Here is a 23,353-nt window from a genome sequence, read left to right on the forward strand (position 1 = left end):
ACTCAGCAGATTAATTTCTTAAAGGGAACATATGCTTCTGCCGAACATCTGACCATCTAGGGGATGGCGTTTGATTATATTTGGCACCCTTTGATAGCTCAGTTGGTAGAGCGGAGGACTGTATGTGAAATTGCTGTAATCTTTAGGTCGCAGGTTCAAATCTAGCTCAAAGGATTGTACTTTTTCTTGTGGCTTTTCCCAACTTTTTGACAGCAGTGCACCTTGACATGTGCTTGACAAACAAATATCTTTCCCTGAGAGAAGAAATCTTCACTTGTTGACCTTTGAAAGGAATGTTGGTAGAGCAGCAGAGAGTTCTCGAGATTGCAACAATCCTTAGGTCGCTGACTCAGAAGAGTATAACTTTTTCAGCAGTTGTACCAAGTTTTTGACTTATGCCAAGTGTTTCCCCAAAAGCAAGTCATTCCCTGAGCGGGAATCAAACCCAGGCCGCGGTGGTAAAAGAACCGAATCCTAACCACTGGACCAAAAGGGAGAGAGAAAAAGACATTTCGCAGTGAGGGGGCTAAACAGCGATTTTATTCCTCAGCTCACTTTTTGTCTATTCCCAAATGCAACTACTTGCAATCTAAGGGGATGTAGCTCAGAGGAATAGAGCATTAGTTGAACGTACGAAGACCTGGGGGCAATCCTCAGCAGCTCCAAGAAACCACCAAACTCAGCAGATTAATTTCTAAAAGGGAACATATGGTTCTGCCAAACCTCTGACCATCTAGGTGATGGCGTTTGACTATATTTGTCACCCTTTGGTACCTCAGTTGGTAGAGCGGAGGACTGTAGGTGAAATTGCTGCAATCCTTAGGTCGCTGGTTCAAATCCGGCTCAAAGGATTGTACTTTTTCTTGTGGCAAACACCAACTTTTTGACAGCAGTGCACCTTGACATGTGCTTGACAAACAAATATCTTTCCCTGAGAGAAGAAATCTTCACTTGTTGACCTTTGAAAGGATTGTTGGTAGAGCAGCAGAGAGTTCTCGAGATTGCAACAGTCCTGAGGTCGCTGACTCAGAAGAGTATAACTTTTTCAGCAGTTGTACCAAGTTTTTGACTTATGCCAAGTGTTTCCCCAAAAGCAAGTCATTCCCTGAGCGGGAATCAAACCCAGGCCGCGGTGGTAAAAGAACCGAATCCTAACCACTGGACCAAAAGGGAGAGAGAAAAAGACATTTCGCAGTGAGGTGGCTAAACAGCGATTTTATTCCTCGGCTCACTTTTTGTCTATTCCCAAATGCAACTACTTGCAATCTAAGGGGATGTAGCTCAGAGGAATATAGCATTAGTTGAACGTACGAAGACCTGGGGGCAATCCTCAGCAGCTCCAAGAAACCACCAAACTCTGCAGATTAAATTCTAAAAGGGAACATATGGTTCTGCCGAACCTCTGACCATCTAGGGGATGGCGTTTGACTGTATTTGTCACCCTTTGATAGCTCAGTTGGTAGAGCGGAGGACTGTAGGTGAAATTGTTGTAATCCTTAGGTCGCTGGTTCAAATCCGGCTCAAAGGATTGTACTTTTTCTTGTGGCTTACACCAACTTTTTGACAGCAGTGCACCTTGACATGTGCTTGACAAACAAATATCTTTCCCTGAGAGAAGAAATCTTCACTTGTTGACCTTTGAAAGGAATGTTGGTAGAGCAGCAGAGAGTTCTCGAGATTGCAACAATCCTTAGGTCGCTGACTCAGAAGAGTATAACTTTTTCAGCAGTTGTACCAAGTTTTTGACTTATGCCAAGTGTTTCCCCAAAAGCAAGTCATTCCCTGAGCGGGAATCAAACCCAGGCCGCGGTGGTAAAAGAACCGAATCCTAACCACTGGACCAAAAGGGAGAGAGAAAAGACATTTCGCAGTGAGGTGGCTAAACAGCGATTTTATTCCTCGGCTCACTTTTTGTCTATTCCCAAATGCAGCTACTTGCAATCTAAGGGGATGTAGCTCAGAGGAATAGAGCATTAGTTGAACGTACGAAGACCTGGGGGCAATCCTCAGCAGCTCCAAGAAACCACCAAACTCAGCAGATTAATTTCTTAAAGGGAACATATGGTTCTGCCAAACCTCTGACCATCTAGGTGATGGCGTTTGACTATATATGTCACCCTTTGATAGCTCAGTTGTTCGAGTGGAGGACTGTATGTGAAATTGCTGTAATCCTTAGGTAGCTGGTTCAAATCCTGCTCAAAGGATTGTACTTTTTCTTGTGGCTTACAATTTTTTTTTGACAGCAGTGCACCTTGACATGTGCTTGACAAGCAAATATCTTTCCCTGAGAGAAGAAATCTTCACTTGTTGACCTTTGAAAGGAATGTTGGTAGAGCAGCAGAGAGTTCTCCAGATTTCAACAATCCTTAGGTCGCTGACTCAGAAGAGTATAACTTTTTCAGCAGTTGTACCAAGTTTTTGACTTATGCCAAGTGTTTCCCCAAAAGCAAGTCATTCCCTGAGCGGGAATCAAACCCAGGCCTCTGTGGTAAAAGAACCGAATCCTAACCACTGGACCAAAAGGGAGAGAGAAAAAGACATTTCGCAGTGAGGGGGCTAAACAGCGATTTTATTCCTCAGCTCACTTTTTGTCTATTCCCAAATGCAACTACTTGCAATCGAAGGGGATGTAGCTCAGAGGAATAGAGCATTAGTTGAACGTACGAAGACCTGGGGGCAATCCTCAGCAGCTCCAAGAAACCACCAAACTCAGCAGATTAATTTCTTAAAGGGAACATATGGTTCTGCCAAACCTCTGACCATCTAGGTGATGGCGTTTGACTATATTTGTCACCCTTTGATAGCTCAGTTGGTAGAGCGGAGGACTGTAGGTGAAATTGCTGTAATCCTTAGGTCGCTGGTTCAAATCCGGCTCAAAGGATTGTACTTTTTCTTGTGGCAAACACCAACTTTTTGACAGCAGTGCACCTTGACATGTGCTTGACAAACAAATATCTTTCCCTGAGAGAAGAAATCTTCACTTGTTGACCTTTGAAAGGATTGTTGGTAGAGCAGCAGAGAGTTCTCGAGATTGCAACAGTCCTGAGGTCGCTGACTCAGAAGAGTATAACTTTTTCAGCAGTTGTACCAAGTTTTTGACTTATGCCAAGTGTTTCCCCAAAAGCAAGTCATTCCCTGAGCGGGAATCAAACCCAGGCCGCGGTGGTAAAAGAACCGAATCCTAACCACTGGACCAAAAGGGAGAGAGAAAAAGACATTTCGCAGTGAGGTGGCTAAACAGCGATTTTATTCCTCAGCTCACTTTTTGTCTATTCCCAAATGCAACTACTTGCAATCTAAGGGGATGTAGCTCAGAGGAATAGAGCATTAGTTGAACGTACGAAGACCTGGGGGCAATCCTCAGCAGCTCCAAGAAACCACCAAACTCAGCAGATTAATTTCTTAAAGGGAACATATGCTTCTGTCGAACCTCTGACCATCTAGGGGATGGCGTTTGATTGTATTGTCGCCCTTTGATAGCTCAGTTGGTAGCGCAGAGGACTGTAGGTGAAATTGCTGTAATCCTTAGGTCGCTGGTTCCAATCCAGCTCAAAGGATTGTACTTTTTCTTAAGGCTTACGCCAACTTTTTCACAGCAGTGCACCTTGACATGTGCTTGACAAACAAATATCTTTCCCTGAGAGAAGAAATCTTCACTTGTTGACCTTTGAAAGGAATGTTGGTAGAGCAGCAGAGAGTTCTTGAGATTGCAACAGTCCTTAGGTCGCTGACTCAGAAGAGTATAACATTTTCAGCAGATGTACCAAGTTTTTGACTTATGCCTAGTGTTTCCCCAAAAGCAAGTCATTCCCTGAGCGGGAATCGATTCCGTGGTGCAGCAGTCAGAGCATCAAATCCTAACCAATAGACCACCGGGGAGAGATCAAAAGCCAGCTTGCAGTGAGGGGTCTAAACAGGATTCTTCACCCTCGGCTCACTCTTTCTCTATTCCCAAACGCAACTACTTCCAATCTAAGGCGATGTAACTCAGCGTAAGAGAGTGTTTGTTTCATGTAGGTAGACCTGGATTCAATCCCCACAAAACCACCTAACTCAGCAGATTAACTTCATAATTGGTGATGTTTTTTCACTAATGAATCATATTGCAAATGCACTGTGCATTTGCAATATGTTTCAATGGGCATTTACCATCACGAATTTGCCATGCTCAAAAATACCTCCGAAATGCAAAATTGACTGGCCCGATGACATCGGGATGGCCAGGCATTGATTCTGTAACAGCTTTCTTCCTGGGAAGGAGAGGACCAAAGCGCAGCGTGGTAAGTGTCCATGGTTATTTAATGACATCAACTCAACCTAAACACACTCCAAAACAATAAACGTGGCCAAATCCCAAAACAGTCCTTCTGGTACAGAGAACACAAGACAGGAAACAACCACCCACAAAACCCAACACAAAACAGGCTACCTAAATATGGTTCCCAATCAGAGACAATGCCTAACACCTGCCTCTGATTGAGAACCATATCAGGCCAAACAAAGAAAAAGACAAACTAGACATACAACATAGCTCACGTCCTGACCAACACTAAAACAAGGAAAACACACAAGAACTATGGTCAGAACGTGACATATTCTGGTTCCTCTCCATCGCTCATTGGGGTTGATTTCAGAATGTCAATTTGGTGATGGTACCTCACTTTTTAAACCGTCTTGACAATCTATGGCAAGACTTGAAAATGTCAATCTAGAATTTTTTAAAGAATAATGTGCAAATATTGTACAATCCAGGTGTGCAAAGCTTTAAGAGACTTACCCAGAAAGACTCAATGCTGGACAAAGGTGATTCTAACATGTATGGATTCAGGGGTGAGAATGCTTATCTAAATGAGTTATTTCTATATTCAAATTTCTCTAAATTTGCCCCAAAAATTAAATAACAGGTTTTCAGTGTGTCATTATGGGGTATTGTGTGTAGATGGGTGAGAATATACAATGGGGCAAAAAAGTATTTAGTCAGCAACCAATTGTGCAAGTTCTCCCACTTAAAAAGATGAGAGAGGCCTGTAATTTTCATCATAGGTACACTTCAACTATGACAGACAAAATGAGGGACAAAAATCCAGTAAATCACATAGTAGGATGTTTAATGAATTTATTTCACAACATAATACAGGCCGGCGCAGTCTGTACATTACCATTGATAGTGAGAGTGAGAGAGGGAGGGATGAGTGCTGAATCAGTGAAACTGCATGACAGCCAGAGAGAGGGTGGGAGTGGTGAACCACAGGAGAGAGGGAAGGGAAAAATAACAGCAAGGGTAAGAAGTGTGAAATCCTTAAAAAAAACAATAGTTAAATGTATCTTTGTGAAGGACGGAGCTACACACCGGTTTACGTATTATGTAAGGTTTCAATATATGTAAATCTCAAACAAGATTCAGCCCTTCCAGACATTCACTTAATTTCAAACCATTCAGTGAGGGTGTGTTTGAGGATTTAATTATAGGGAAAGTTCAAAGGTTAAAACATTCACGGTGAGAGTAGTTGGCCCAACACCTTGCCGCAGGACAGGAAAGGAAGCCAAGGTGAGAATTTGAACCCATGATTTCTTATGGATTTCTGCCGTGTTTGTTGGTATTGTTAACCTGCTACGTCACCAAGCTGTTGTCTTTGATAACTCCCACTGGAGAACAACTAACAGGCGGGAATGACAGAACTGGAATTCACTGTGAGGTGTGGGTACAAGGCAGCAGAATATATTTGCACTAGTCTGGAACTGTAACACCAAGCTAGTGAGCTACAGTATCAAGAAACAGGATACTGATAGTACAGGTGACATTTCTAAGTGTGGTTGATGCTGTTAAAATGATATTTTAAGTCATTTGTTATAATATAATTCTGCCATCCTTTAGACGGAAAGAAAGGGAGTTGGCGTTGCTGACTGTGTCCCGCGTTGCAGTGTGTGGTGGTAGCCTTGCAAACGAGCTGTCAGGAGTGTACCTGGTGAGACAGCGGACGAAGAGGAAGACGAAGGTTGAGGAGGACGATCATGTGTCTGTGGTGACCGTGATGTACAACCCGCGCTCCGTTCAGCAATGTCAGAGATACATGGAGACAGATCTGAACCTCTGTTTCACCAGCACACACCTCAGGTCTGACAACCCTGACCCTTGACGACCCTGACCCTTGATGACCCTGACCCTCAGGTCTGACGACCCTGACCCTTGATGACCCTGACCCTCAGGTCTGACGACCCTGACCCTTGATGACCCTGACTGTCAGGTCTGACAACTCTGACCCTCAGGTCTGAATACACTAGGTGCAATTTCAAAAATTGGTTGTGCCTCAGCAGTTTTTCACTTGCTTATGTCAGTCACTCAATTAGTCATCTTCAAAATTTTAGATTGGTAGTTAGTCTTGCCAGCAATCTAAACTTGTAGTAATCATGACCGAAAATTACAAAGGCCCTGACCTCCAGAGGGCCAGTCATGCCAAATAATATCCCCTGGCCAAAAAGTGTCCCCCTCTGAGTCACAATGTGATTCAATAAACTATTAGCGTCTGTTGCTATATTAACGGTGTGATGACCGAATGATAAGAATTTTGGAGATCATTACAGCTTAAATTACGTTATTTTCATCATCGCTATTCAAACAAGGCACATTTTTCGTGCATAAACTTTGATATTGTTTGGTAGTGTTATGTCATTAATTTATTTTCATCACTCACATGGCAATCATAGACTAAAATACTAATTCTGGTGTGTGGAATATAGTGGAGGTGGGTGAGTGATGATTATGCTTGGCACTTGCTCTCAACAGTCAGCCAGTCTCAGAATGGGCACTTTTTTATTTAACTTGGCAAGTCAGTTAAGAACAAATTCTTATTTTCAATGACAGCCCAGAAACAGTGAATTAAATGCCTTGTTCAGGGGCAAAAAGAAAGATTTGTTTTACCTTATCAGCTCGGGGATTTAATCTTGCAACCTTTCGGTTACTAATCCAATGCTCTAACCACTAGGCTACCTCCCACACAGTTGAAGAGGGAGACTGCAAAGTCCAGGCACCGCTTTGTTTTGAGTGTTTGCAGTGCTAGTGTTTTAGTTAATCTCACATATCATGTGCCCAGTATGATAGATCAAGAAAATGTTCTTAGAACAGAAAATGACAACATGACAATAACAGCAGCTGTAGATGATGTAATGAAAATTGGGGGGTGGTTGGTAATTGAGGACATCAGGTGGATCCACGTCTGGGTGTTGGGCAGAACCCCTAGGTCCTGGAGAACAGGTAATGGAGGACATCAGGTGGATCCACGTCTGGGTTTTGGGCAGAACCACTAGGTCCTGGAGAACAGGTAATGGAGGACAGCAGGTGCATCCACGTCTGTGTGTTGGGCAGAACCCCTAGGTCCTGGGGAACAGGTAATGGAGGACATCAGGTGGATCCACGTCTGGGTTTTGGGCAGAACCCCTAGGTCCTGGAGAACAGGTAATGGAGGACATCAGGTGCATCCACGTCTGGGTGGTGGACAGAACCCCTAGGTCCTGGAGAACAGGTAATGGAGGACATCAGGTGCATCCACGTCTGGGTTTTGGGCAGAACCACTAGGTTCTGGAGAACAGGGTAGGAAACAGAGACGTAAACAAGCAAACACACAGGTTACACTTTACTGGGAGAAAATTGGATGGATTAGGGCAGTGTTATAAATAGTATATATGTACTTTTCAACACTTTAAAATGGTATAGCTGGTCCCCCTCCGACTCAGTCTGTCTAGCGAAGACACCTAGTTAACTAGTTAAGGGCAATTGGAATTACCATAATTGCTTACACCTATCGATTTGATTGATCAGGTGTAAATTATAGCTAGATACCTCAATATGATAGACATATAACTACACCAGTGGAGGCTGCTGAGGGGAGGACAGCTCACAATAATGGCTGGAATGGAGTCAACGGAATGGTATCAACATGGAAAATTATGTTTTGCTGCGAGGTGGGGGGCCCGCCAACCACATTTTGCATTGGGGCCCCAAAAGGCTAGGCCCTGATTCATCCTGCTTCTCTCCCTCTTAGTGGCCCTGTGACAGACAAAATCCCCTATAAGGTCCCAGGAGCTGAACTCCTTGCTAAGTCCTAAAGTAATCTCATATGTATACGTATATATACTGTACTCTATACTATATCATCTACTGCATCCTTATGTAATACATGTATCACTAGCCACTTTAACTATGCCACTTTGTTTACATACTCATCTCATATGTATATACTGTACTCGATTCCATCTACTGTATCTTGCGTATGCTGCTCTGTACCATCACTCATTCATATATTTTTATGTACATATTCTTTATCCCCTTACAGTGTGTATAAGACAGTAGTTTTGGAATTGTTAGTTAGATTACTTGTTGGTTATTACTGCATTGTCGGAACTAGAAGCACAAGCATTTCGCTACACTCGCATTAACATCTGCTAACCATGTGTACGTGACAAATACAATTTGATTTGATTTGATTTGATTTAAAGGCAGTCCAGAGTCAATGGACCTGGTGTTTGACCTCCACAACACTACCGCTAACATGGGCCTGTGCCTCATCGCCTACTCGGACTGCGATTGGATCTTTCTTCACATCTACAGATACCTGTAGGGTATCAGAGCAAATGATCCTCAACAGATACTCAAAGAGGAGATGAAGTCAAATCGTTTGTAATGCATTTTCTCATTGGAGTAGATATGCACTGATTGAAAAGAGGGGATAGTTATATCCTATTCTAAAATATTGATAAAGGAAAGGTGACGAGGGATAGTACAACCTTTGATATTTTAACTCAGTAGGGTAGAACATGAGGTTGGCCCTTAACTCTGTCTCCAACAATTTGGATAGTAGCCTTCATTGTGCTTTGAACCAGATATATTTTGTTGATACACACAATCACAGTAGAAATAAGATCTGAGATTCCTATGATCTCACCCACATTGTAATGCTGAGGTGATTTCTGTCAGGATTGACACGTTGTTGTTTTTTCACAGAGGGAAAAAAAGATGTCTTACATACCTGGGAGGGTCATTCACTTCGACCCTCAAGGAAGAGTATTCTCTCTCTCTCTGTCTCTCTCTCTGTCTCTCGCTCTCTCTCTCTCTCTAGCTCTCTCTCTCTGTCTCTCTCCCCCTCTCTCTCTCTCTGTCTCTCTCTTGCTCCCTGTCTCTCTCAAGCACTCTCTCTCTGTCTCTCTCCCCCTCTCTCTCTCTGTCTCTCTCTCTCTCGTCTGTAGGCAAGGACGGCTTTGGTGAGTAAATAAGGAGGTGGCCTTCTTTACTGCCATGGTGGTCAAACAGCCTTAGTGGTCTGGTGGCATCTCTCTGTATGTCGATGTTGTGATAGCTCGTTCTGGTATTTCTTAGGAGGATTTGTGTGTATCGTCTTGTATTGTTAGGTATTACTTCACTGTTGGAGCTACAGTTGAAGTCGGAAGTTTACATACACCTTAGCCAAATGCATTTAAACCCAGTTTTTCACAATTCCTGACATTTAATCCTAGTAAAAAATCCTTGTTTTAGGTCAGTTAGGATCCCCACTTTATTTTAAGAACCCGAAATGTCAGAATAATAGTAGAGAGAAAGATTTATTTCAGTTTTTATTTCTTTCATCGCATTCCCAGTGGGTCAGAAGTTTACATACACATAATTAGAATTCGGTAGCATTGCCTTTAAATTGTTTAACTTGACCTTTTGTTCCAGATTTCCTCTGGAGAGACACGAAAGTACCAAGGGACTGAGCCTCTCTATCCATTCTTCTTTAATGAATGTGCGTACTATGAGAAGGGCATAGCTCTCTCCCTGGCAAGACAGAGAAGTGTAGGGATACCGTCCATCTGGTTGGAGAGTGAACTAGAACAGGGAAAGTGGAAAAGTGTGCCAGAAAGAAAGAGGAAGAAATTGAGGAGACCTTCGTCTTCCTCTTCGGCCGCTGTCTCACCAGGTACACTCCTGACAGCTTGGACGAAGGCTATCAGAAGCTAATGGAATATGGAGAGGAGAGTGACTAACTAAATGGACAATACAAATCAGAGCTAATTTCAAGTTCTTGATATGAACAGTAGATTCAAAACACACCTCAGGAATAAGGTTGTCAAGTGAGACACATTGTTCAAATGTTATGAACTTCAAAAGTGTAAAAATAAAATCCTTTACTGAAACGACAGCATTTGCTGATAAAACGCTTCAATACACACGCGCACACACACTAACTTAGTATGACATCATCAGCTCACAATTCAACATTTTCCACACTTGCTCGCTACTCCAGGATATCTCTTGGGAGATAAAATACATTCACAATAGATTTACTGAAGCACATACATACCATATAATTTGCCATATGAACTACATTTGAGGCAGAAAATATGGTTAGAACCATTTGTTTTAAATATTGAGAAAAAAAAAAATAATAATCGACATCATTTTGAAAAAGCTTGACTCATCAGCTCATCTTTAAGTCCACATTCTTTCATAAATCTTACCTTTCATAACACATATGTTTTCATGAAACATTGACTGCTGTCATATCATGTATATGAATACATGCAGACCTTATGGACACACAATTTAAATTAACATTTTTCCAACTACTCTATTCTTCTTGACGGTCAAGGGTTGATCAGGGTATTTGTCAGACATTAATCTTCACTTGCGAACAGTTAATTGTACATTGTAGACTAAATACAGATTAAATACCCAGGCCTACGAATAATGCATTCGTTGCAAAGCATTTAAAAATAGGATCCAAAAATAACTAGTATTCGAAGAAAAAGGATCATTAACATTTTTCATACGACCACATTAAATACATTCTTCACATAATAAATTAGCATTAACAGTTCACAGTTTAATCTTCGCATTTCTTTGAGATTATTAATACAAGCCCATGCCATAGAAGTGGCATTTGTAGGTGATGTAAAAATGAATAAATTAAGTAAAACCAAAAAACATAAATAACAAAAAAAGTAACACTATGTAAAATGCAACATAAATCAATGTAACCACAGCTAGTCAATAGTGACAACGGAATGTAACGTCATGTGTACAAACCAGAACAAAGTGACATTGTCCACTATTAACCTAGCTGTACTCTGGGGGTAATACATTCCTACGAAGTTCTGCAGAATCGTACAAATCAATCAAAATAATACTCCTGATAAAAAGACTAAAAACAAATCTCTTAAAAATCAACAAATGACATACAACATATCCAAACACAACCACTACAAACAATATGTAACTTTCTATAGATTGTCACTCAAAAGGAAATATTTGTAGCTTATATTTTTCCATTTGTCCTGGCTATGTCCAGGTTCTTCTAAGGTCAAAATACAATTTGATATATAGTACCAGTCAAAAGTTTGGACACACCTACTCATCGAAGGGTTTTTATTTATTTTTTACTATTTTTCTACATTGTAAAGAAACACTATGAAATAACACATATGGAATCATGTAGAAACCAAAAAAAAGTGTTGAACAAATCAAAACATATTTGATATTCTTCAAAGCAGCTACCCTTTGCCTTGATGACAGCTTTGCACACTCTTGGCGTTCTCTCAACCAGCATCATGAGGTAGTCACCTGGAATGCATTTCAATTAACAGGTGTGCCTTAAAAAGTTTATTTGAGGAATTTCTGTTCTTATTAATGTGTTGAGCCAATCAGTTGTGACAAGGTAGGGGTGGTATACAGAAGACAGCCCTATGTGGTAAAAGATCAAGTCCATATTATGGAAAGAACAGCTCAAAAAAGCAAAGAGAAAAGTTGGTAAGTTGGTGGTTGAAGATATCCCTCTAGTGGTGTGGAGGCTGTGCTTTGGCAAAGTGGGTGGGGTTATATCCTTCCTGTTTGGCCCTGTCCGGGGGTGTCCTCGGATGGGGCCACAGTGTCTCCTGAACCCTCCTGTCTCAGCCTCCAGTATTTATGCTGCAGTAGTTTATGTGTCGGGGGGCTAGGGTCAGTTTGTTTTATCTGGAGTACTTCTCCTGTCCTATTCGGTGTCCTGTGTGAATTTAAGTGTGCTCTCTCTAATTCTCTCTTTCTTTCTCTCTCTCTCTCGGAGGACCTGAGCCCTAGAACCATGCCTCAGGACTACCTGACATGATGACTCCTTGCTGTCCTCAGTCCACCTGGCTGTGCTGCTGCTCCAGTTCAACTGTTCTGCCTTATTATTATTGGACCATGCTGGTCATTTATGAACATTTGAACATCTTGGCCATGTTATGTTATAATCTCCACCCGGCACAGCCAGAAGAGGACTGGCCACCCCACATAGCCTGGTTCCTCTCTAGGTTTCTTCCTAGGTTTTGGCCTTTCTAGGGAGTTTTTCCTAGCCACCGTGCTTCTACACCTGCATTGCTTGCTGTTTGGGGTTTTAGGCTGGGTTTCTATACAGCACTTTGAGATATCAGCTGATGTACAAAGGGCTATATAAAGAAATGTGGTTTGATTTTTGACAGTCCATCATTACTTTAAGATATGAGGGTCAGCAAATCCGAAAACCAAAAACCATCAAGCACTATGATGAACCTGGCTCTCATGAGGACCACCACAGGAAAGGAAGACCCAGAGTTACCTCTGCTGTGGAGGATAAGTTCATTAGAGTTACCAGCCTCAGAAATTGCAGCCCAAATAAATGCTTTACAGAGTTCAAGTAACAGATACATCTACACATCAACTGTTCAGAGGAGACCATGTGGATCAAGCTTTCATGGTTGAATTGCTGCAAAGAAACCACTACTAAAGGACACCAATAATAAGAAGAGACTTGCTTGGGCCAAGAAACACGAGCAATGGACATTAGACCGGTGGGAATCTGTCCTTTGGTCTGATGAGTACAAATGTTTTTGGTTCCAAGCGCCGTGTCTTTGTGAGACGCAGAGTAGGTCAACGGATGATCTCTGCATGTGTGGTTCCCACCGTGAAGCATGGAGGAGGTGGTGTGGTGGTGCTTTGCTGGTGACACTGTGATTAATTTAGAATTCAAGGCACACTTAACCAGCATGGCTACCACAGTATTATGAAGCGATACGCCATCCCATCTGGTTCAACAGGACAATGACCCAACACAACCTCCAGGCTGTGTAAGGGCTATTTGACCAAGAAGGAGTGTGATGGAGTGCTGCGTCAGATGACCTGGCCTCCACAATCACCCGACCTCAACCCAATTGAGATGGTTTGGGATGAGTTGGACCGCAGAGTGAAGGAAAAACACCCAACAAGTGCTCAGCATATGCGGGAACTCCTTCAAGACTTTTTAAAAAGCATTCCAGGTGAAGCTGGTTGAGAGAATGCCAAGAGTGTGCAAAGGTGTCATCAAGGCAAAGGGTGGCTACTTTTGAGAATCTAAAATTGAAAATATATTTTGATTTGTTTTAACACTTTTTTGATTACTACATGATTCCATGTGTTAATTGATAGTTTTGATGTCTTCATTATTTTTCTACAATGTAGAATAAGAAAACCCTGGAATGAGTCGGTGTGACCAAACTTTTTACTGGTACTGTAATCAAATGTTTGGACTAAACTTGAATCACCATAAACATATTTCTTTCAGAACGGTTTGATTTTCCAAACATGGGCCAATAATATTTCTTGCTAGTACATATGAAATTCGAATGGAAGCATATCTGACTGTGGTTGGTTACGGTTTGGAAAGTCTATTATAAACAATTATATGCTTGTTGGTCTAACCAATGGTACATTTTGTTCTGGGTCACACTGTTTCCCAATTTCAACTCCCTCACCCTTACACTAGGCACTTTAATAGATCTGAAATGATTGGATAAGCAACGGTGTGAAAAGCAACAGGGTGAAAATCCCAGTAGCCTATCAGAGGGCAAAGATTAGCATTTTCTATATTCTTATTCAGTTATTTCAAGATCAACAAGTATCATGTGGTTGGAATTATGGTTTTGATTTGGAAATGTGCCTATATAAAAACAGATAGTCAGGCACCAGCAGGCCTGGTCTCTATGCTACCCTGTAGGCTGTCATACGGTAGTAGTTCTGACTGTGGCTGCGTGCCGCCCACACCAGGAGAGCGGCAGCCATCATGTGCAGTGGGGACGAGATGAGGGCCAGGTAGAGCGACCAGCCCAGGGAGCCGTCCACCTTGTCTGGCAACACAGAGACCCTGTGGAGGAGATCCATCCCTGCCAGGTAACAGCACACTGTGGCTAGAGTACACAGCCCTTCAGGGAGAGCAGGAGGAAGAGAGAGAGAGGGAGAGGGGGGGGTCAGGTATATGCAATTGTTGTATATTTCTAAAATAAATCAAGGATTACTTTTTCCTTCAACTATTGCAGTATCAATGGTGAGTCTTAAAACATGATCTCAAGGATAGCTGCATGTTGTTTCCCCCCCCACTTTTATTTAACCAGGTTAAACCAGTTGAGAACAAGTTCTCATTTACAACTGCGACCTGGCCAAGATAAAGCAAAGCAGCACAAAAACAACACAGAGTTACACATAAACAAACGTACAGTCAATAACACTACAGAAAAATATATGTACAGTGTTTGCAAATTTAGAAGATTAGGGAGGTAGGCCATTGAGGTGAAATAATTACAACTTAGCATTAACACTGGGGTGATTGATGTGCAGATGATGATGTGCAAGCAGATATACTGGGGTGCAAAATAGCAAAAGGGTAAATAATAATATGGGGATGAGGTAGTTGGGTGTGCTATTTACAGATTGGCTGTGTACAGGTTCAGTGATCGGTAAGCTGCTCAGACAGCTGATGCTTAAAGTTAGAGATGGAGATATAGGACTCCAGCTTCAGTGATTTTTGCTATTCGTTCCATTGGCAGCAGAGAACTGGAAGGAAAGGCGGCCAAAAGAAGAGTTGGCTTTGGGGGTGACCAGTGAAATATGACTGCTGGAGCACGTGCTACAGGTGGGTGTTGCTATGGTGACCAGTGAGCTGAGACAAGGCGGGGCTTTACCTAGCAAAGACTTATAGATGACCTGGAGCTAGTGGGTTTGGCGACGAATATGTAGTGAGGGCCAGCCAATGAGCGCATACAGATCGCAGTAGTGGGAAGTATATGGGGCTTTCTGCCTCGCCCGGTTCACCAACTACCTTTCAGATAGAGTTCAGTGTGTCAAATCGGAGGGCCTGTTGTTCGGACCTCTGGCAGTGTCTATGGGGATGCCACAGGGTTAAATACTCGGGCCGACTCTTTTCTCTGTATATTTCAATGATGTCGCTCTTGCTGCTTGTGATTCTCTGATCCACCTTTACGCAGACGACACCATTCTGTATACTTCTGGCCCTTCTTTGGACACTGTGTTAACTAACCTCAAAACGAGCTTCAACGCCAAACAACACTACTTCCGTTTCCTCCAACTGCTTTTAAATGCAAGTAAAACTTAGTGCATGCTCTTCAACCGATTGCTGCCTGCACCCTCCCGCCTGACTAGCATCACTACTCTGGAAGGTTCTGACCTAGAATATGTGGACAACTACAAATACCTAGGTGTCTGGTAAGACTGTAAATGCTCCTTCCAGACTCACATCAAGCATCTCCAATCCAAAATTAAATCTAGAATCAGTTTCCTATTTTTCAACAAATCCTCCTTCACTCATGCTGCCAAACTTACCCTAGTAAAACTGACTATCCTACCGATCCTTGACTTCAGCGATGTCATTTACAAAATAGAACACTCTACTAAGCAAACTGGATGTAGTCTATCACAGTGCCATCCATTTTGTCACTATTTGAGAAGCCAAGGCTATCGAGTCCGCCGATAAGAATGCAGTGATTGATAGAGTGGAAAGCTTTGGCCAGGTCGATGAAGACGGCTGCACAGTACTGTCTTTTATTGATGCCGGTTATGATATTGTTTAGGACCTTGAGCGTGGCTGAGGTGCACCCATGACCAGCTCAGAAACCAGATTGCATAGTGTAGAAGGTACGGTGGGATTCGAAATGGTCGGTGATCTGTTTGTTAACTTGGCTTTTGAAGACTTTAGAAAGGCAGGGCAGGATGGATATAGGTCTGTAGCAGTTTGGATCTTGAGTGTCTCCCCCTTTGAAGAGGGAGAAGCTTTCCAATCTTTGGGGATCTCAGAAAGAGAATTTGAATAGGCTAGTAATAGGGGTTGCAACAATTTCGGCAGATCATTTTAGAAAGAGAGGGTCCAGAAAGTCTAGCCCAGCTGATTTGTAGTGATCCAGATTTTGCAGCTCATCAGCTGTCTGGATTTGGGTGAAGGAGAAGCGGGGGGGGGGGGCTTGGGCAGGTTACTGCAGGGAGTGCTGAGATGTTGGCTGGGGTATGTGTAGTCAGGTGGAAAGCATGGCCAGCCGTAGAAAAAATGCTTATTGAAATTATTGATAATCGTAGATTTATCAGTGGTGACAGTGTTTCCTGTCCTCAGTGCAGTCGGCAGCTGGGAGGAGGTGCTCTTATTCTCCATGGACTTTACAGTGTCCCAAAACTTTTTGGAATTAGTGCCACAGGAAACACATTTCTGTTAGAAATAGATGATGAACAGTCAGTTATATGAATCATCTGTGTAGTGCAAAGGCAAAAACCAAAACGTGCACAACAATGTGGTCCCCAGGACCGAGTTTGGGAAAAGCTGGACTCCACTATAGTAGAACAAAGTTATGGTCAATAGCCATGGTGCCTAGCACTGAAATGCCCTTCTGGAAACAATGAACTTATTATAAACTGGGTGGTCCAAGCCCTGAATGCTGATTGGCTGACAGCTGTGGTATATCAGACCGTATACCACAGGTATGACGAAACATGTATTTGTACTGCTCTAATTACATTGGTAACCACTTTCTAATAGCAATAACGCACCCCTGGGTTCGTCGTATAATATACGTGGCCAATATACCACGGCAAAGGCTCCGCGTTGCATCGTATCTAAGAACAGATACAGCCCGCTCAGCCCAGTCAAAACTGTTCGCTGCTCTGGCCCCCCAATGGTGGAACAAACTCCCTCACGATGCCAGGACAGCGGAGTCAATCACCACCTTCCGGAGACACCTGAAACCCCACCTCTTTAAGGAATACCTAGGATAGGATAAGTAATCCTTCTCACCCCCCTTTTAAGATTTAGATGCACTATTGTAAAGTGACTGTTCCACTGGATGTCATAAGGTGAATGCACCAATTTGTAAGTCGCTCTGGATAAGAGCGTCTGCTAAATGACTTAAATGTAAATGTAACAGCCTGGAACGTCGTTCTTCGTTTGTAGAAAGAGAGTCGGACCGAAATGCAGCATAGTGGTTACTCATGACTTTAATAGAAAAAGTGACACATGAAATAACTATACAAAATACAAAACAACAAACGGAACGTGAAACCTAATTACAGCCTATCTGGTGAAACTACACAGAGACAGGAACAAGCACCCACGAAATACAAAGCGAAACTCAGGCTACCTAAATACGGTTCCCAATCAGAGACAATGAGAATCACCTGACTCTGATTGAGAACCGCCTCAGGCAGCCAAGCCTATACAACACCCCTAATCAGCCGCGATCCCAAATACTACAAACCCCAAAACGAAAATACAATATATAAACCCATGTCACACCCTGGCCTGACCAAATATATAATGAAAACACAAAATACAATGACCAAGGCGTGACACAGCCCTTAGCCGTGGTATATTGGCCATATACCACACCCACATGGGCCTTATTGCTTAAGAAGAGAATGATAAGGACAATACAATGTTTAATAAATCTCTCACCAGCCAGCAGGTGGATCATTCCTATGCCCAGGGTGGGGGTGAGACTGTGGCAGAGGCAGGCACAGAACCCTATCAAGCCTGCCAGCACCACCAGACCTAAGGAGATTAATGGCAGCAGGAACTGACACCTCCACAGGTCTGTACACAGATAGGGATCCAAGTTAGAACTCAATAGGCAAGCTGTCAAAACTCTCACACACAATTCAGATAGAAAAAGCATGAGCATCCAAGTGCATACAATCATACTGTGTCTATTATTGAATATCACAGACGCCAGGTATAAGTTATTTATGCATTGCATAATGCAAATCACACAATGTGGCCATAAGCCAGGGTGAACCAACTCCGGTTCTGGAGAGATACAGGGTGATCCAACTCCGGTTCTGGAGAGATACAGGGTGATCCAACTCCGGTTCTGGAGAGATACAGGGTGATCCAACTCCGGTTCTGGAGAGATACAGGGTGATCCAACTCCGGTTCTGGAGAGATACAGGGTGATCCAACTCCGGTTCTGGAGAGATACAGGGTGAACCAACTCCGGTTCTGGAGAGATACAGGGTGATCCAACTCCGGTTCTGGAGAGATACAGGGTGAACCAACTCCGGTTCTGGAGAGATACAGGGTGATCCTACTCCGGTTCTGGAGAGATACAGGGTGAACCAACTCCGGTTCTGGAGAGATACAGGGTGATCCTACTCCGGTTCTGGAGAGATACAGGGTGAACCAACTCCGGTTCTGGAGAGATACAGGGTGATCCAACTCCGGTTCTGGAGAGATACAGCGTGATCTAACTCCGGTTCTGGAGAGATACCGGGTGAATCAATTGTGTTCATATTGTGTTGGAACAAAAGCTTGCACACCCAGATTGTTTTCCAGGCCTGGAGTTGGTGAACCCTGGCACAAGGCATTGAGGATAGCATAGCATAGCATATCACAGAAGCTGGGTAAGGTAACAGATCAATGCATTGTAATTTGCTAAATAAATCAATACAGACTTACAGGTCCGCAGCATGTCCTCTCCACTGTTGTGGTTCCCTGGCTCTTTGTACTTTGGGGTAAACTGTTGTGTTAACGTGAAGCTAACACACTTCATCACCATCGTTGGATCTGAAACAGAAGAGAAATTGAGAAATAAAAAAAAGCATAAATCATGCCCTGATAAAACCATGGATTGGATCAACAAATTGTTTTGAGGAAATCCGTGTTGACTGAGTTTATGGGAGGAGATTAGGTTGTACATACCCGACTCCTTGTACCAGTGGGTATGAGATGGCACCAGAACGCAGCGCCACCAGAGGCCTATGGTCCCGTTGAGACGGAAGAGCGTGTCGCTGTAGGTCTTCTCATCGAATTCCCCGTCCATGAATTCATCATGCAGCGACCGCAGTTCGGATATGTTGGCCTCGCCGCGCACTGGGGGACTAGTGTACTGGTACCAGTGCTGCGTCCCAACCGCTACAGACAGGTACACCGTAGCCAGCACGCTGAGCACACAGCTGATAACCAAAGCCGTGGCATAACGGTTGTCAACCATTGTTTACCAACTGAGAGAGGCGTCAAATAGGAGATTATAGCAAAAGCTTCACTTCGCCTCTTCCTCTCTGATTATAGCTACCGGTGGCGATGGCCCCGTCACTGCGTGTTTTCCAATACCCGCGCCAAAGTAGAGTAGGCAGGCTCAAGCAACGATTCCGGAGGAAATCCTGCGATGTAATATTATCCAATCCACTCAGAAATGGCATAGATGTAGACTACATAAAACACGCCTTTACTAGCTGCCTTGTTCATATCCGACACTGTTTCAACACTGTAGGTGTCCCTGTCGCGCGCAGCCTAGATGCGCCATCTGTTCGCTTGTCCCACTTCTTAAAAATCACTGCTGCATATGGTGGTGGGTGGGTGGCCTGACGATGCGACAGATTATTTGGCTACCCCGCCTGTTGTACAAGTACAAAACAAACACATACTGTTATATCATACTAAATGAGTAGTAGCAAATAATAAATGTGTCATTATTTTCTCTTGCCCGTATCGCCTACACTTGTTTCATGACGAACAGCACCTGCGAATTTAAGCTTGTTAAGAAAGATTGTAAACGCATACATCCATGCGTTTTCCTTTTCCGGCAGGCGGCAGTGGAATGCTGGGTATTATAGTTTTACTCATAGCTCGAAGACAGTGTCTGAGTAGTGAGGCTAACGAAGCCGACTGTTGACTAAAGTCGACCCACCACCGCATTTAACCCAACCCCGCTCCATCAGAGAGGTGCGGGGGTCTGCCTTAATCGACGTTTTACGTCATCGGCGCCCAATGCGCCCCGTTTGTGTAAGTGATTTAAAGTCCAGTTTAAACCATACATTTTTAGGCCTAGACCTACAATTATCTTCTTGAAAATGTCTAATAATCTGAATTATTGAACAAAATAGAATATCCTACTCCTATAGAGAAGGTAGGCTACGATACACATAACTATATGGAAATGAGATATGAACTGAATATATGAACTGAATGTAATTATTTTACCTGTAACCTTAACTCAAATATGACAAAATAAATAACAACGTTTTTGTCTAGGGACTGATGCAGGTTGTTGTTGATTTTGCAGAGTGAGGGTTTGAGTTTTAGGACTGACTGCTGCTATTCGTTGCCTTTCGGTCCTTTAGTGGCTGTGTGATGTGTCACTCATGACTTTAGGAATATGTCAATTCAATAGAGAACAGTTGCAAAGCACAACTGATTGTTATAATAGCACCACTACTTTCTTGGTAAACCATATTCTATGAAATAACCATGCATCATTTCAAAGGTATTGTACCGAAATAATGCATAAGGACCCTTTTCTATGTGATTGACAGAAAATGTATTTCAAAGTGAGTTTACAGAAGAAAAAACATGAAAAATAGTACAAATGTGGCTTACTATAATGAATATTGAAATACTTCCTACTACTTAATACTTAATACTACTTATTTGGGGTGGCAGGGTAGCCTAGTGGTTAGAGTGTTGGACTAGTATCCGGAAGGTTGCAAGTTCAAATCACTGAGCTGACAAGGTACAAATCTGTTGTTCTTTTTTTTTTACACCTTTATTTAACCAGGCAAGTCAGTTAAGAACAAATTCTTATTTTCAATGACGGCCCTAGGAACAAGGCAGGGTTTTTGAAGGGCATCATTGAAAATAAGAATTTGTTCTTAACTGGTTAAATAAAGGTGTAAAAAAAAAAAGTTCTGAAATATAAATTCTGTTGATTCTAAAATGTCTTATTGGTTGATTTGATCATTTATTTGACGAGAGCTACACCAAGTTATCTGTATCCAGTATCCATAGTGCAATATTCAGAAGTTCAGGCGTAGTTTGTCTTAGAATCCGTGGTGCACCCTTAGATGAATTCATCTTGACTGTGGGCACTTATATCAGGTAATGTGGTATGGCGTGATATGAGGTACTGTAGTGGTGACCAATCTGTTCCTTGTCTCATATCTAAGGTGTCGTGTTGATGCATTCCTTTTAACTGCCAGCACCTGTTATCTACATCCGTGTCACAGTCATTAGGCTAGAGCAAAACACAAAGCATATTGTGACATTAGGGTTGTCAATCAATAAATACAATATAAAAGTAACACATGAAAAACACTACTTTTGTCACAGTTAGTTTGCACCTATTGTATAATGAATTACAATACAAATTCATCCACTAAACATTACAAATGTAAAGTTGGCAGCATCTAAATTAAAGTGTCTCTCCAGTCTTTGGTTCAGTTCCTTCATCACCTGATGTAAAACCTCAACAATCTCTGAAGGACCAAATCAAACCAATCAAATCAAACCACATTTTATTGGTCACATACAAATCAAATCAAATTGTATTTGTCATATCCGCCGAATACAACAGGACCTTACAGTGAAATGCTTACTTACAAGACCTTAACCAAACAATGCAGTTTTCCTAAAAAATAAAATAAATAAAAAAATTAAAGTAACAAATAAGTAATTAAAGAGCAGCAGTAAAATAACAATAGCGAGGCTATATACAGGGGGTACCGGTACAGAGTCAATGTGGAGGCTATATACAGACAGGGGGGTACCGGTACAGAGTCAATGTGGAGGCTATATACAGAGTCAATGTGGGGTACAGGGGGCACCGGTACAGAGTCAATGTGGAGGCTATATATACCGGTACAGAGTCAATGGGGTACCAGGGGGTTACAGAGTCAATGTGGAGGCTAGGGGGTATAGTCATGTGGGGTTACCGGTACAGAGTCAATGTGGAGGCTATATACATGGGGTACCAGTACAGAGTCAATGTGGAGACTATATACAGGGGGGTACTAGTACAGAGTCAATGTGTGAGACTATATAAACAGGGGGGATCAATGCAAATAATCTGGGTAGCCTTTTGATTAGAGGTTCAAGAGTCTTTTGGCTTGGGGGTAGATGTTTTTTAGAAGCCTCTTGGACCTAGAATTGGTGCTCGGGTACCACTTGCCATGAGGTAGCAGAGAGAACAGTCTATGACTAGGGTGGCTAGGCCATCCTCTGACACCGCCTGGTATAGAGGTCCTGGATGGCCCAGTGATGTACTGGGCCGTACACACTGCCCTTTGTAGGGTATTGCGGTCAGAGGCCGAGCCGTTGCCATACCCGTCAGGATGCTCTGGATGGTGCAGCTGTAGAACCTTTTGAGGATCTGAGGACCCATGCCAAATATTTTCAGTCTCCTGAGGGGGAATAGGTTTTGTTTTGCCCTATTCACGACTGTCTTGGTGTGTTTGGACCAGTTTGTTGGTGATGTGCACATCAAGGAATGTGAAACTATCAACCTGCTCCACTACAGACCCGTCAATGACAATGGGGGCGTGCTCGACCCTCGTTTTCCTGTAGTACATGATCATCTCCTTTGTCTTGATCATGTTGAGGAAGAGGTTGTTATCCTTGCACCACACTGCCAGGTCTCTGACCTCTCTATAGTCTCGTCGTTGTTGGTGATCAGGCCTACCATTGTTGTGTCGTCTGCAAACTTAATGATGTTGTTGGAGTCTTGCTTGGCCATGCAGTCATGGGTGAGTAGGTGACTGAGCATGCACCCCTAAAGGGGTTCCGTGTTGAGGATCACTCTCGAAGATGTGTTGGGAGGGAGGTGTTTAGTCCCAGGGTTCTTAGCTTGGTGATGAGCTTAGAGGGGACTATGGTGTTGGACTACACATCTGGTCCTGCGGCCTTGTGAATGTTGACCTTTTTAAAGGTCTTACTCACATTGGCTACGGAAGCGTTATCACACAGTCGTCCAGAACAGCTGGCGCTCTCATGCATGTTTCAGTGTTGCTTGCCTCAGACCCCTCATAGAAGTGATTTAGCCCGTCTGGTAGGCTCGTGTCACTACTGGCAGCTCGCGTTGAATTATATTTGAAGTGGTTTTACAATTCAAAATCAAATAGCTAAATGATACATGGTCTCACCATCTTAAAACAATTACATATTTTAGCTTAGTACCCCCTCACCCATTTTTGGCAAAGCAGAGATTTTTGTCAAAGAGGTAATAGGGGTTGCAAGTAACTGTTGTTCTCTCAGTCAATGGAGTTTCTGCCACAGACATTGAAACTCTGAATGGGCTTGTGGGCTCTGGA

The 23,353-nt window shown here is 42.9% G+C and overlaps 1 protein-coding gene, 4 non-coding genes and 1 pseudogene across 6 annotated transcripts; 5 read left to right on the top strand and 1 right to left on the bottom strand.

Annotated features, from left to right (window-relative positions):
* Positions 1–764: 764 nt before the first annotated feature.
* Positions 765–851, top strand: trnay-gua (transfer RNA tyrosine (anticodon GUA)). The gene is given in 2 exon segments: positions 765–801; positions 816–851. It is a non-coding gene; the product is annotated as a tRNA-Tyr (tRNA).
* A 590-nt stretch (positions 852–1,441) lies between these two features.
* On the top strand, positions 1,442–1,528 carry trnay-gua (transfer RNA tyrosine (anticodon GUA)). Its single transcript is given in 2 exon segments — positions 1,442–1,478; positions 1,493–1,528. It is a non-coding gene; the product is annotated as a tRNA-Tyr (tRNA).
* A 1,266-nt stretch (positions 1,529–2,794) lies between these two features.
* trnay-gua (transfer RNA tyrosine (anticodon GUA)) lies at positions 2,795–2,881 on the top strand. Its single transcript is given in 2 exon segments — positions 2,795–2,831; positions 2,846–2,881. It is a non-coding gene; the product is annotated as a tRNA-Tyr (tRNA).
* Positions 2,882–3,470: 589 nt separating this feature from the next.
* On the top strand, positions 3,471–3,557 carry trnay-gua (transfer RNA tyrosine (anticodon GUA)). The gene is given in 2 exon segments: positions 3,471–3,507; positions 3,522–3,557. It is a non-coding gene; the product is annotated as a tRNA-Tyr (tRNA).
* A 2,113-nt stretch (positions 3,558–5,670) lies between these two features.
* On the top strand, positions 5,671–10,014 carry LOC118380168 (N-acyl-aromatic-L-amino acid amidohydrolase (carboxylate-forming) A-like; annotated as a pseudogene).
* LOC118380167 (claudin domain-containing protein 1-like) lies at positions 9,584–19,986 on the bottom strand. Of its 2 annotated transcripts, XM_052459190.1 has the most exons (5): positions 19,769–19,986; positions 18,972–19,666; positions 18,729–18,836; positions 17,730–17,867; positions 9,584–14,202 (listed from the first exon to the last, which is right to left on the bottom strand). In XM_052459190.1, the coding sequence occupies exons 2-5, from the start codon at positions 19,261–19,263 to the stop codon at positions 13,982–13,984; spliced, it is 759 nt and encodes a 252-aa protein (XP_052315150.1). In that variant the 5' UTR covers positions 19,264–19,666; positions 19,769–19,986; the 3' UTR covers positions 9,584–13,981. The 2 variants fall into 2 exon arrangements, with proteins under 2 accessions (XP_052315150.1, XP_052315149.1); XM_052459189.1 differs by having other exon boundaries at positions 18,972–19,986.
* Positions 19,987–23,353: the final 3,367 nt, after the last annotated feature.

Source organism: Oncorhynchus keta, chromosome 13, assembly GCF_023373465.1.
Source record: "Oncorhynchus keta strain PuntledgeMale-10-30-2019 chromosome 13, Oket_V2, whole genome shotgun sequence".
In the NCBI taxonomy this organism is placed as follows: Eukaryota; Metazoa; Chordata; class Actinopteri; order Salmoniformes; family Salmonidae; genus Oncorhynchus; species Oncorhynchus keta.

Coding starts and splice junctions, on each gene's coding strand:
- LOC118380167 (XM_052459190.1), bottom strand. CDS start 19,263: ATGGTTGACAACCGTTATGCCACGGCTTTGGTTATCAGCTGTGTGCTC. Junction 17,868..18,728: donor AGAGGACATGCTGCGGACCT/GTAAGTCTGTAT, acceptor ATCTGTGTACAG/ACCTGTGGAGGTGTCAGTTC. Junction 14,203..17,729: donor AATGATCCACCTGCTGGCTG/GTGAGAGATTTA, acceptor CTCTCCCTGAAG/GGCTGTGTACTCTAGCCACA.